Consider the following 12839-nt stretch of genomic DNA (forward strand, 5'->3'; position numbering starts at 1 on the left):
GACCAAGTCTATTGGATTAGCATTTAAGTTTAATTTTTTTTATTTATTATTTTTTAAATTTACTACTGATTCTTTAATTCTGTTCCTATTTGTCCACTAAGCATATTTCCTTGAAACCCTTTCACATACTTTGAGGTGCTCACAGACCAACGTTGCAGGTAAGATTCAGGTTTCTTGAGAGAACTTAATCTATTAATGAGTGTGCAAGTGGCTGCTCACTATGACTATCCAAAATTGGAAATCTAGATTATTCCGTATCTCTGAGAAAATGCAACACTTACAGCGCCCTCTGTCCTTGAGAGGATGTTGAAGGGCTTTACAAACAAGTTGTAATATATTATTACCCGATTACAATTGGTACTCCTTTTAGCTACCTTGGAAGGATGAAAGACTGAATGGACCTACCTGGGATTTGATCCTGCGATCCACAGGTTACGCAGATCTTGCAGCTGGCTCTGTACAGAAGACTGGGTAAGCAATATGCTCTGGCCACATTGAAAAAGTTACTTTTAGCAGGAAAACAGTAATGTATTTTTTCAGCTCATGCAAACAAGGAAATGAAGCAGCTAATTATGAAGTGTGGCATATGTGTATCCAATAATTATACTGGTGAAAATGCAGGACGTTTTTAGATGGACCAAGCAGTTCTTTGTTATGAGAACATCGCTTTTTTCATACTTTGTTCTAGTTAGATGACATTTAATTTCCAAGTTAAGCAGCATGTTCCTGATAAATGTAGTTTTCTTCTTATGAGATGGTTCTTGCATGAAACTGCCACAATAGTTCATCAGAGGCTACTTAAGCACTTTATGACCAATTAAGTTCTTCAGTAGTGCATTTGTATACTTCTTAGCCATTAAGTAGACTTGTTACTACTTTTTATTATTGACCATGTAAACCATTTTCATATGTTAACGTTAAGAAAATTGTCACTGTTGAATAAAACAACATAATTCCCATTCTCGGCTCACTGATCTTAAATCAGTTTAGGTTATTACTGGTTAAGGCTTCTAAAATGGCTAGATCTGCAAGATTTCCACATCAGCATACCGAATAACTTAACTTTGGTACAGAGAGGTGGTAAGCAGTCTCTTCACTGGAATAAAGGTAAAACAATTGGTACCCCCTGCACAGGAATCAACCCTAATCAGTCCTCGCAAAACATTGAAAGGACAGTTGCCACCCTCCTAAAGGATACACTTCTGGTCCCCTTTTCACACAGCTCTGGTGTTGACAAACACCTCAATGATAGTAGGCTCACTGACGGAAAAACGCATGGATGCTCAAAACGTACAATCAATAGGGGGGCTTGAGTGGGCATCATAGCTTTCCAAATTCAGAAGATGGTGGGGCACAGCTTTAAAAAAAAAAAAAAAAGTACGTCAGGTACTTTCTTCCTAATATGCACCTTACTAAGCACAGACAATTTTTAATAATGTGTATACTACGTTGCATGTTCTGTTTAATGTATTTTATGGTGGTATGGCGCACTGCAAATCAGTCTCGCTTACTGCCATTGGCAAGTGGCCTTTGGAAGGGCAACAGGGGGCATGCAATTGCAGTCATACGGCACCTTCCTTGTCACGTTTTGTCTTGTGGTACTGTACCACCCAATGCTATTTAGCTAGTTTGATCAACTATGAACGATTGGCGCATGTGGCCATATTAAGTTTCTGCAAGAGTGCATAGCTGTGCAACTGCCCTACATCTGTATCCTGTTGATCCCTTTCTTAGTGGTCTTCCATTTTATTTGTTTTCATTTGATCAGTGAAGAGGACCTGCCTGACAATTGACAAATAATGCAAAATGGTGTAGTGCAGCGAGACACTCTGCTACAGTTCGCAAATTGTCAAAGAAAGAAGTATGCTGTGGGTCGAAGATTCATTTTTGTGGATACTACCTGCCATATTTCTTTGTGACCAACCGGCTTAACATTACAGTGTTGTAGAGAGAGATTCCATGCAGCACAATCCATTTTGTGCTTTGGAGCAGACTCCATTACTTTTTTTTTTTTTTTTTTTTTTTTAATGCTGTTACCTACTTCAGAAATTAGTTACGTCTGGCCCCTCCTTTGAGGTTGGGCTGGACCTCTGAATAGTGGAGTTCTATACACCGTCCACTCCCTAACCCTCGAGCGTGCAGATCCTTTAGAGTTCTATACTGGATGGGATTGGTTAACACTGCTGGAAAATATTGCCTCATGCACAAAGCCATGAACTGGAAGCCTGCAGACCGTTTTAGTATCCTGCTGGAAGCTATGTGGGGCTAGTTGTATTGCCTGCCTTTTTCCCTCTCCCATAGCTTTGCTTCAGTTGTCCTGTTCCACAATAGGTGAGTGGGAGCCCAAAGGCACACAGGAGCTTTAAGAATGCTTCATTTAGACCTGGTATTCTTTTTCCCATCTCCCCATTGCGCTCCCCCCGGAGTTTATATATAACGCAAACTTGACCCAGAGGTATCGGAGCGCTTTACATGATCACCAGCTGTTATACAAGCACACATTCATTTTTGTTAGGCACTGGGAGATTAAGTGATTTACCCAGAATAGCAGGATGTCCTGATGTTGAGCGTCATTCCTGAGACTCCAACCCGGTTCCCCAGATTTGAGGTTGACCGCCCTAGCCGTTAGGCCACATTTTGACCGGCTTATGTTTTTCATGGCTATTGTGTGACGTGTCTAACTAGACTTGGGGATTATTTGGGAGAGAAATTACATGACTCTGTGAAAGAATGAAGGCTTGACAAGTTTTTGGAGGAGATTTGAGAGAGAAACTGAAGCAACACCTTTTACCTACATGTAGAAGGAAGTCCACAAATACACTGCCTGGACTTAGTTCCCTTCCCACCATTTGCTTCAGCTTGTGCTGTTCCATAGGGACACTGTAAAAAGTAGTATGAGCTGTGACGGGTGCTGGAGGGGAGATGGAGCAAGTACAGAGAATAAGCAGTAGCTGGGAAGGCAACAAAGGGCGACAGCTGGCATACAAAGGATAAGTGGAAAAGGCAGTAGCAGAGCAGATAAGAGGGAAACTGGTAGCTATACCAGCCTCGTGGTAAAGAACAAAGCAGGATACATATGTAGTGCTCAAATGTTATGTTCTCAGTATTCTGCACATGCATATTGACACGTGTCTTGAGCAACAAATTTGTTGAAGTTGACTTGGTTTGCTTAAATCCTCTATGAATTTACATACATAATACATGCTATTTATGTAATGTATGCTGTTTGGCTGATTGTCTTGGGAATAATGTATATAGTGGGTGCACTGTGCTCACAGGCTATTTATCATGCACACGTTGAAGCCTCCTCAGGCTATCATTACTTACTGCATCCATTAACAATGTAACATGAAAATAAAATAGCTTTCGGTTCACTGGTGGACTACCTTGAATGCAAGGTAAGTTGTATCCCATTAGTTGTTGCCCATATTTACATCTACACAATTGTGACAGTACCACAACTTTTAAAGATCTTTGCAGATGCTGCAGATTGTGTCTGTGTTCGCAAGTACTAAATGGTACAGTGTACAATCTGTACAATTGGCCATTTTGCCACCTAGGTCTGACCATAAAGAAATTGGCATACTAGGACCGCATATTAACTAACCCATATAATAATGATGATCTACACCTAATAAAATCTGGAGCTGTACTGTATTAGACAAAACCTATTGCTAGTGCCAAATGAATGTATGCCTTTAATCTGTTCTATCTCGCTGTACATAGCTTTATGATTCTGGTAAGGGTTTTATGAGGGCAAGCATTTTTAGAGCTCTCTGCACTCAGGTAAATGTGTGATGGCACATACTTCAGCTTACTAATACTGTGTTCGAAGAAAAGTGCTGCTTAGAAATTGTCCACTCAGTGCAAAGCTGCAGAATTTAGCTTTTTATCCATATTTGATGGATTCATTGTACAATACCCCCTTGCACAGTTAGTTGGTCTTTAATTTCTTCTTTCTTGGGTATGGTCTACTCTTTCCTAAATCTTACCTAGTTACAGAAAGTGCCTAAAAAGTTATCTACTGACTAAATGTATAGCCAGTCAAAAATGTGTAAATAGATTAATTTTCAATCATTAAAAAAAGCATAGTTGTCCTATATTGTTGGTGGGCTTCTTGCAGTGGATCTTTATTTTGTCTATATTTAAACACTTTAAAAAATCTGAGTATAGCTCATTTGACTCATGATGCACTTTTGACTCACTTCTGCTTAATGTTTTTTAAAAAGTTAGTTCACCTCACCTAAAATGTTTTTCTTTTTTTCAGGAAGTTATAGAATTAACCAAAGATCTCCTTTCCACACAACCATCTGAAAACCTTGCAAGCTCAGACCATTCTACCACTGATCTGCCTGCTAATTTTTGGCAAGTTGGTGATCGATGCATGTCAGTCTGGAGCGAAGATGGACAGTAAGTGCAGAATACCAATTCCTATCAGTTGTTATGACTTTCAATCCAATGGTAAGATCATTTTCTTCAGTTTTAGGTTGTCCTTCTGATTATGGGAATGAACGACTACGGGAAAGAGGTTCCCTAGGTCTGTAGCATGTTCGCAGTTGTCAGTACGTAATCAGTCAGTCAATCAAGGTGTATTTAAAACGTGTGACTAATCACCCATGAGGGTATCCAGGCTCTGAGGTCCAACCTGCTTGGTTCATCAGTTGAATAGCCAGGTCATTAGTCCTCTACTGAACTGAAGAGAGGGTGACGTCCGGAGATGGATGGAGAGGCTGTTCCAGGACTTCGTACTGAGGTGGGAAAAGGAGCGTCCTCCACTGTTGGTTTGGTGGATGCGAGGGATCTGGGCTAGGGAGAGGTGGATCAAAGGAGTTTGGTGGAACCTCAGTTGGTGGTTGATGGTACTTTGTGTAGGGTTTTGGAGGCGTGGGTCAATCTGGAATAGGTATCTCTTGTGGACGTAGAGCCAGTGGAGTTTTCAAGTGGGGGGGTGGGTGATGTGGGTTATGTCTGGGGAGATCGAGGAGGAGTCTGGCCGCTGCGTACTGTATGGTCTGTAGTCTCTTGAGGTGAATGGAGATTCCTGCGTAATGTGTGTTGCCGTAGTCCAGGCGGCTGGTGGTGAGGACTTGAGATGGTGCGTCTTGCGGAGATGGGATCAAGATCTTTTGGAGCATGCGCAGAGTGAGGAAGCAAGCAGAGAAGACTGCGTTGATCTGATTTTTCATGGTAAGTTTGCCGACCAAGATGCTGAGGTTCCGGGGTTGGTCCGTGTTGTTCCCAAAAATCAGTACTTTGCTCTTGTCTGAGCTTCATGCAGTTGTTTTGCATCCAGCCGGCGACATTGGTCATGCACAGGTGGAAGTTGGCAATTGGGATTGGTGGGTCGTCGGAATGAGAGAGGATGAGCTGGGTGTTAATCTGTGTGGGAGATAAAGTTCAGTCTGTGGTTCCTATGTTTGCAATGGAGTTTAACAGTGTAGGGCTGAGTGAGCCTTGTGGGACACTGCAAATGTTCTTGGGCTTCGAGGTGAAAGGTGGCTGGTGGATTCTCTGTGTTCTTCTGGTGAGAAAGTATGCGATCTGTTTGAGAGCATCGTCTTAGGTTCTATTCTGATGAAGCCTCTTTATCGGTGTTGAAGGCTGCTGAGAGGACGAGGAGGATCATGGCAGCCACTCCTTCTCGGTCTAGCAGGGTTCTGATGTAATCAGTGGCTTCGATCAGGGCGGTTTCGGTTCTGTGGTTCATGCGGAATCCAGATTGGGTTACATCCAGGTAGTTGTTCTCAAAGTATTCCATGAGCTGGCGGTTGATGTCCTTTTTTTAGTACCTAAGGGAGATGGGCCAGTAGTTTTTGGGGTTGCTGGGGTCGGCCGAAGGTTTCTTGAGGAGGGGATTTACTTTGGCGTGTTTCCACTCATCTGTGAAGGTGGCTGGGGTGATGGATGTGTTGCAGGTGGTTGTGAGCTGATGATCTTGCTGCCAAAGTCTGACATGTGGTGGGGATGGGGGTCCATGGTTGCACTCTAGTGGACCGAGAGCATGATGTCGGGTGTGTGCTGCATGGTGAGCTGGTCCCAGGCGGTGTTCAGGAGTCGTGGTTATGGGAGTGGGAAGGCTGAGGATGTCGGTTGTGTCCGGTCGAGGTTCGAAGTTTTTGTAGATGGTGGAGATATTCTCATGGAAAAAGTCCTCCCGGATGTCAAGAGTTCTTGTGTGGGGTTGATGGCATTTTCTGTTTCTGCTGGGTTGGAGAACTTCCTAATAATGTTGAAGAGTTCCTTGATGTGGTTGGCGCTGGCTTCGATGTTGTCAGCTAAGGCGTTCCTTCTTGCTTCCTTCAAGAGTTGGTGGTACTGGTTGAGCGTTGTCTTGAAGGTGGTCCAGTCTGTGGTCTCCTTTCTGCTGCAACATTTCCTTTACAGTTGCGTTTCGGGATTCTCAATTTTGGGGTGTATGAGCTGGTAATTTGTAGGATCTCTAGTCTTTGATGGGGCAATTCTGTCGGCACAGTCAGAGATCCAGGTGGTGAAGTTGTTGTATGCTTGTTCAAGGTAGGTGGTGGTGTCCGGGTGGGTGGTGTTAAGGGCGTCGGTCCATTGGCTTTAAGATACATTCTTCCAACTGCGATGTAAGGTGCTGGACGGTCTGATCGCAGTGCTGGGGGTTGCTGTGTTGAAGTGAATGATTGTGTGGCCTGTCCAGGTGAGCTTGGTGGCATAGCTGTACTTGACTCTGTTGCTGACTGTGAAGATGGGTTCCAGCGTATGTCCAGTGTGTGTGGGGTCGGTAACGAGCTGGACAAGGCTGATGTTGCTCATGCTTTTGAGTAGGTTGGCTGTGTTGATGTCATAGAGTTGAAAGTTGAGATCTCCGAGGAAGTCATAGTGGTTGGAGTAGATTGCCTGAGGAGCGACGAACTTGGGGATGGCGTCGCAGAAGCTGCTGCGTGGTCCTGGAGATCTATAGGCGAGAGGGACTTCTGATGGTGGTTTTGCCGTCTGTTCTGAGTTCGAAGTTTAGGTGTTCCATGAATGTGGTGGTGGTGGTATCCTGCAGTGTGGATTCTTTGTGGATGATGGTGATCCCTCATCCGTGTTTGATGCAGTCCACGTGTGGTATCTTGAAAGCTGTCGTCTTGAGTTCATCAAATTCAGACTGTTGCCTCTAAATTTGTGTGATGAACATCCTTTCTTTCTCCCCATTCTTGCTCACATACTCTTTATATACACCCATTTCTCTTGGGTCCATTTTCGTCACCTGAATGAGGCATTTTTTCCATTGAAAGTTGGGAATATGGAGATTGTCCTAAAAAATAAAATGCCTGGGACCTGCAGATCCTCTAGCCACCCTATATGCTGTGAAGTCTCATGACTTTAATTCCTTTTCCTCCTTCCTTACTAATGAATGTAGGAATCTAGCTCTCTGACAAAGTTAGTGTGTGTGGCATTTATAGAGATGTCTCATATGTTGTTTTTTTGCCTTTTCATGGTTACTTTGCTATGGTACTGTGGGCTGCTTTCTAGGCCTGTGAATTCAGCAGTGTTTACATTTCATTGACTGCTCGCTACGTGTTTTTTTTTTTTTTTTTTTTTTTTTTTATTTGATCATTTTACATCAAAGTTGAAAAAGAAAAAAACATGGACATCATGAGTCTCATAGTAAGATTGCAAAGAGCATTATGCATAGCAGCAAACCAATACAAAGTTAAATGCAATATGTGTAATCAGATTAATACACTTGACTTCAGTAATTACACTGGGGCAGTGGAGTAACAGGCTGGGCAATACATAGGAAAAAGCACGCATTATATAATCACATACTGATTGGTGGAATAAGAGGAGAATGCAGTGGAAGGGTCAAGGCTTTTAGCATCTGTCTTCAGGTAGCGTAGATTAGCACTTAGACTGTCAGATACCCTTCGGCCTAGAAGTGAGAGGGGGCTGCAGTGTAGCATACACTTCACTGGTCAGTTCGCAATGTTATGCTCTGTATCCAAGATTAAACTGTAAGACCGCTAGCGCTACCCTACCGTAATGTACCTCCCTCTTCGCAGGTAGTAAGGCTATAACGGTGAACCTATGAGTACTCTTCGGGACGTCGGTAATACAGCCCAGGGTTGCCAACATGGGTGAAGGGGCCAAGAGTTTCCAAGATCATAAGGGAGAGGGTGTTAAACACATCAGCTCAAAATGCGGCAATAAGGGGGCAGGTCCATGTTAAGGTTCAGAAGTCGGCCAGTGGGAGCTTGCTTTTAGGGCACAAAGAGGACCTGGAAGGGTCACTGTTGACCAGGCCAAAAGGGGTGGTGTAGATCTGTGTAGCAAATGGAACTGAGGTAATTTATGGTGGTGGTTGGCCGAGAACAGTTTGATCTGCGCATAGCAGTAGGACCAGTCTTTATCTTGGATAGGGTGACCCAGGTCATTTCAAACCAACCTTGCTGTCATGGGTGTGTTTAATGGCTATGCATTCACAGGAAAGCTTAGTGACCATATGAGATCTGTCCGCGTCCATTATGAAATTTGTTAAAGGGACAAAATCATCTTAAATATGAAGTTATCCATATAGGTAAAGTTGGTGACTCTAGTGGCTACCGAATGGGAGCGCACATGCCCATCTGGGAATAAATGCCCCAGCATGTGGAGCTTGTGTCGTTGCAATGTAGGTTGGACAGGTGTTCGAAGCATCCAAGGTCGCCATGGGTTATGAGAAATGGGGCGCGCTGGGGAGTACATAATCGCTGCCTAGGATCTGAACATGGTTCCTCCAGGTTGTGAACAAAAAAGGGTACCCCTGAAAATGATTCCTAAATCAGGGAGAAAATTGAAATTGAGTACAAAACGTTTAGGAAATTAGATACTAAGTGGACCATGGAGATTTCTCCATCAATAGACCATATACCAGATGCTAATACATTACAAAATTGTTTTTATTTTAATTCAACACAATAAATATTTTTCTTTCATCATTTTGTTAAAAATTGATACGTATATTTAGTTTTTCATATTCAAAAAATTGAATACAGCGCATCTTATTTCATTCCCTTGGTGTTATGTTTTAACCAAATCCTATCCACACTCTCTTCCACATTCATACACTATTTATCTGACAATGTGATTTCATACAAAAATTCATAGCATGTATTATATTTTGAGGCAAACCCCCGTTTGTCCAATCTTTTCATTACAAGTCAATAATGATTGATATTACACAATTCAACTTGTCACCTAATATGGAAATATAATAATTTAATCAGGATGAGGTTTCACCAATTGGAATGTAGCCTCTGTTTCAATTGGAAAAAAAACAATCAATATAATCATGGCTAAGATCAGTCGTGTCCTACGCGCGTTTCAGTTTTGAGCCTTCATCAGGAAGCCATGTTTGATGTGAATTCTTAAAATATACACACATGCATCTGGGTTACCAAATACAGGTCCTACTTCATATAATAATTTTCAACTATACAATTAAAACCATGGTGCGCCATAAAAGCAAGTGAAACATGACAATTAAATGCATTTTGTATTTCACCCTTCGTGTTAGAAAAGTAGAAAATAGCTTTCCAAAATACTCCAAAGAGATCTGACTCTCAAATCCAATTGGATACCTATGTGTTTTATGTGCCAAAGATACGACATGCAATTTATAAATCAACCCATAAAGGAAGAAGCAAAGGAAAGAATAAATTTGAAAGGAGGTATAAAAACCTTTATATCCCAAGTGATGAATGATAAGATGACAAGGAAACTGTTACCTTGTAGCTAGAGCTTGCAAGTATAATTTAAAAGAGGCTGACCAAGTACTTTGGGTAATATGATTGGTATGCAGACCTAACCATAAAATGAAATATTTTTAAGGTATTGTGACTTGTTACGTACTTGGAGTTTTAAAAGTCAAGCAAAGCTTGCAAATTCTTACCAAAACCGATGGTTTTCTGAAGCTCCAGTCGAGATGGGTGAAATGCAGTAATATCTACAGATAAAAATCAGGAGGAGCTATTTAGTGCCAATGGCTAAGTCTAAAGGAGAAGTTTATATGGGCGACTCGGGGCCTAAAATCCTATGTCCAAGTTTAAAAAGGTAGCTAAGCCTTGGTTAAGATGCGCATGAAGCAATGTGTCTATACTATGCTTAAAAGCAAAGCTGCGGATTTTCAACAGCAGCGCGATAAATTTCAGCACTGATATCTTATGCATGGACACTGGTTATGTAGTAACCATGTGGAAATGCTTATCACTCCTTTTGCATGGACATGGGCTTACCTAAAATGTTTTGATGCTCGACTGTCCGATGTTGGGATCTCCTTTCTCTGCCACTAAGGTGCGGTTTTCTAAAAGGCGGCTTGCCGGTGCCGAATCTTCAGTCTACTTTGTGGTCCCATTCACATTAGCCTGGGAACACGCTGGTACCGCGTATAGTGTCCGGCTAAACAGACCCGTTTTATGGTGGCGGTCTAGACCGTTTGGGTTACGGCTGTAAAAAATGTGTTGCTCTTTCTCACACATTCACTTTAAAACTCTGAATTGTATCATCATTTTAAATAAGATGCACTGTATTAAATTTTTGGAATATGAAAAATTAAATATACGTATCAATTTTCAACAACAAAATGATGAAAAAAATATTTGTGTTGAATCGGGCCGGCGACCAGCCTAAATCATTTTCAGAACACTATGCAGCGTGAGAAAGAATGAGTTTGTCAGTTGTATGGGAATGTTAAAAAACCAACCACTTGGTCCCATCCCTATGTTGTGTAATGCCCAAATATTTGGTTGTCTCGTCGCACCATTTCAGGGGTAGTCACAGAAGAACTGTTGGGTGGCATCCGTAAAAGGAAAAAGCTTGGATTTTGCCCAATTTATGTGCCGGACGGTAAGGCCACCAAATCTGACAATTTCCCGCACCAAGGGAACCAAATTGTCTGAGGGATGATGAATGCAAAGCAGAATGTCTTCTGAGTACATAGGAGCAATTGGCTGGGCTCAAAATTGAGACTGCGATGCATGGGGATAGTAGGAAGTTGACGGACCATGGAATCTATAGCAATTATGATAAAAATGGGTGACTGGGCATAGCCTTGTCCAGTGCCCCGGAAGATATCGAAGGATTCAGAGATTGAGCCATTCACCCGGATGCGTGCTATAGGGTTGGTATACAGGAGGGTAATAGTGGAAATGAACCTACTGGGGAACAATAGTCTCTGTAACGTTGCATAAAGGAAAGGCCATACGAAAAATTTAAGGCTTTGACTGCACCATTCCCGGAAAGACCCACATGCCCATATAGTCTATATCCTTTCACTGAAAACCGTAACTACCACCATTTACCACAGGACAACACTTGTAGCAGGAAGATTGAGTGATCTTCTTTTCCTCTAGCAAATAGGACATTCCTCGGACAAGTGGGTGCAAGCCACCACCAAGGGTTCCAGATGCAGAGAATTCATGCTTCTACCACAACTCCTTATGAAAACTTTATGGCCATGTGCCACATCTGTTGGAGAATGTCAGTTTGTCATTAAGTAAGAGCGCCATGGAGGCGCTAGGTGGCGCACAGCGGAATGGCTGCCTGTGGGTGAAGCTCCCGCAGCCCAGCGACAACATCCTACATAAATCCTCCCTGAGCGTCGCGATTCACTGTAAAAACGGACCCTGGTGAATTCCCGTACACCGCTGCTGCTGCCCAGGCTCTGCATTGCCCTGGGGGACTCGGCGGGGCCAGACCGAGAGGCTGCTGCTGACCGCGCCGGCTGGCGTGAGAACTCGTCTGGAGCCGTGACCGGGGTACTACCGCTACGCGGGAGCGGCGCTGCACACGTGGACGGAGGGCCTCGCCTCCGGCGCCTGAGCTGCGGGCGGCTGCCCTGCATTACAGCCGCAGTGGGCCTCGTGTGCCCCGACTGGTGCCCTCGCCCTGTGCTGATCCTACTGCCGCGGCGGCGGCTGCATCGAGAGCTTGCTGGGGGCACGCATATTGACGAGGTGAGCTGCCGGCGGCCGCGACGACCGCGGCTGTCACCTCCCCGGCCTTCCCCAGACACTGCGGCGGCGCGGCGCTGCCTCACCTGCCTCGCGCTGTGGGGACCCATCCACCCCCGCTGTGGCCTGTCTCCTTACCCACTGGGTGTGGTGCGACGATCGGCGGATTCAGCAGGCTTTTGAGACCCGGGGGACTTGCTTGCTGGAGGCGGAGGCCTATGGCCTGTCCTGCATCGCTTTCTGCTTTGTGAGGCCTGCGCCTGGGATCGCACTGAGGCTGCGGCGGAGCTGCGGTGGTCGCTGTGGGCCTGGAGGCGCTGGAGGACGGGGCCTGCCTCTTTCCTCAGACTGGATCCTTGATGGAGGGCTACGGCTGCTGTGAGTACTTGGGGGACCCAGTTTGGGCCCCTCTGCCCCCCCCTGGCTGGTTCGTAGCGATTGGTGGCCCGGAGAGAGGGCGCTCCTGCTGCCCTGGTAGCGAGCGGCCTGTTGTGGAGGAGTGTGGCGGCCCCGGGTGATCGAGAGCGGCTCCTGGCGCTGGGACCTGTCCCTGGCGTGCTTATCCGCCGCTGGTGGAGGGGATTGGCTGGCGCTCTCGTAGGGGTTGAGGTGTGCCTGCGCCCAGATTGGTAGATCGCCTCTGCCCCTGCGGAGCTGCGTTCCCCCTTGGTCCCTCTTGCACCTCGTGGACTACCTTACGATCCGGTCTTTCCGGCCATATCCTTGCTCCTGCTGTGGTCTGCCTGCCGGGGTCGTCATGGGGAAGCCGGACAGCCGTCAGCCTCGCCTCACCTTCGAGACAAAAAAGACCACCAGGTCCCAGCCGGAGGCCGGTGCGGGGGGACCGTTACAACAAACAAATGATGGACGGAATGCTGACAATGCAGACATTCTCCC

At 44.9% G+C, this 12839-nt stretch overlaps 1 protein-coding gene across 1 annotated transcript in view; it reads left to right on the forward strand.

Moving 5' to 3' along the window:
- The window catches only part of SMNDC1 (survival motor neuron domain containing 1), a 108892-nt gene that overhangs the window by 33893 nt on the left and 62160 nt on the right, over window positions 1-12839 (forward strand). Inside the window, exon 3 of the mRNA XM_085603433.1 lies at window positions 4268-4410. Within this exon, the coding sequence (XP_085459559.1) occupies window positions 4268-4410 (143 nt within the window). The remainder of the gene's footprint in view (window positions 1-4267; window positions 4411-12839) is intronic.

This window comes from Triturus cristatus, chromosome 1_2 (assembly GCF_964204655.1).
Source record: "Triturus cristatus chromosome 1_2, aTriCri1.1, whole genome shotgun sequence".
NCBI lineage: Eukaryota > Metazoa > Chordata > Amphibia > Caudata > Salamandridae > Triturus > Triturus cristatus.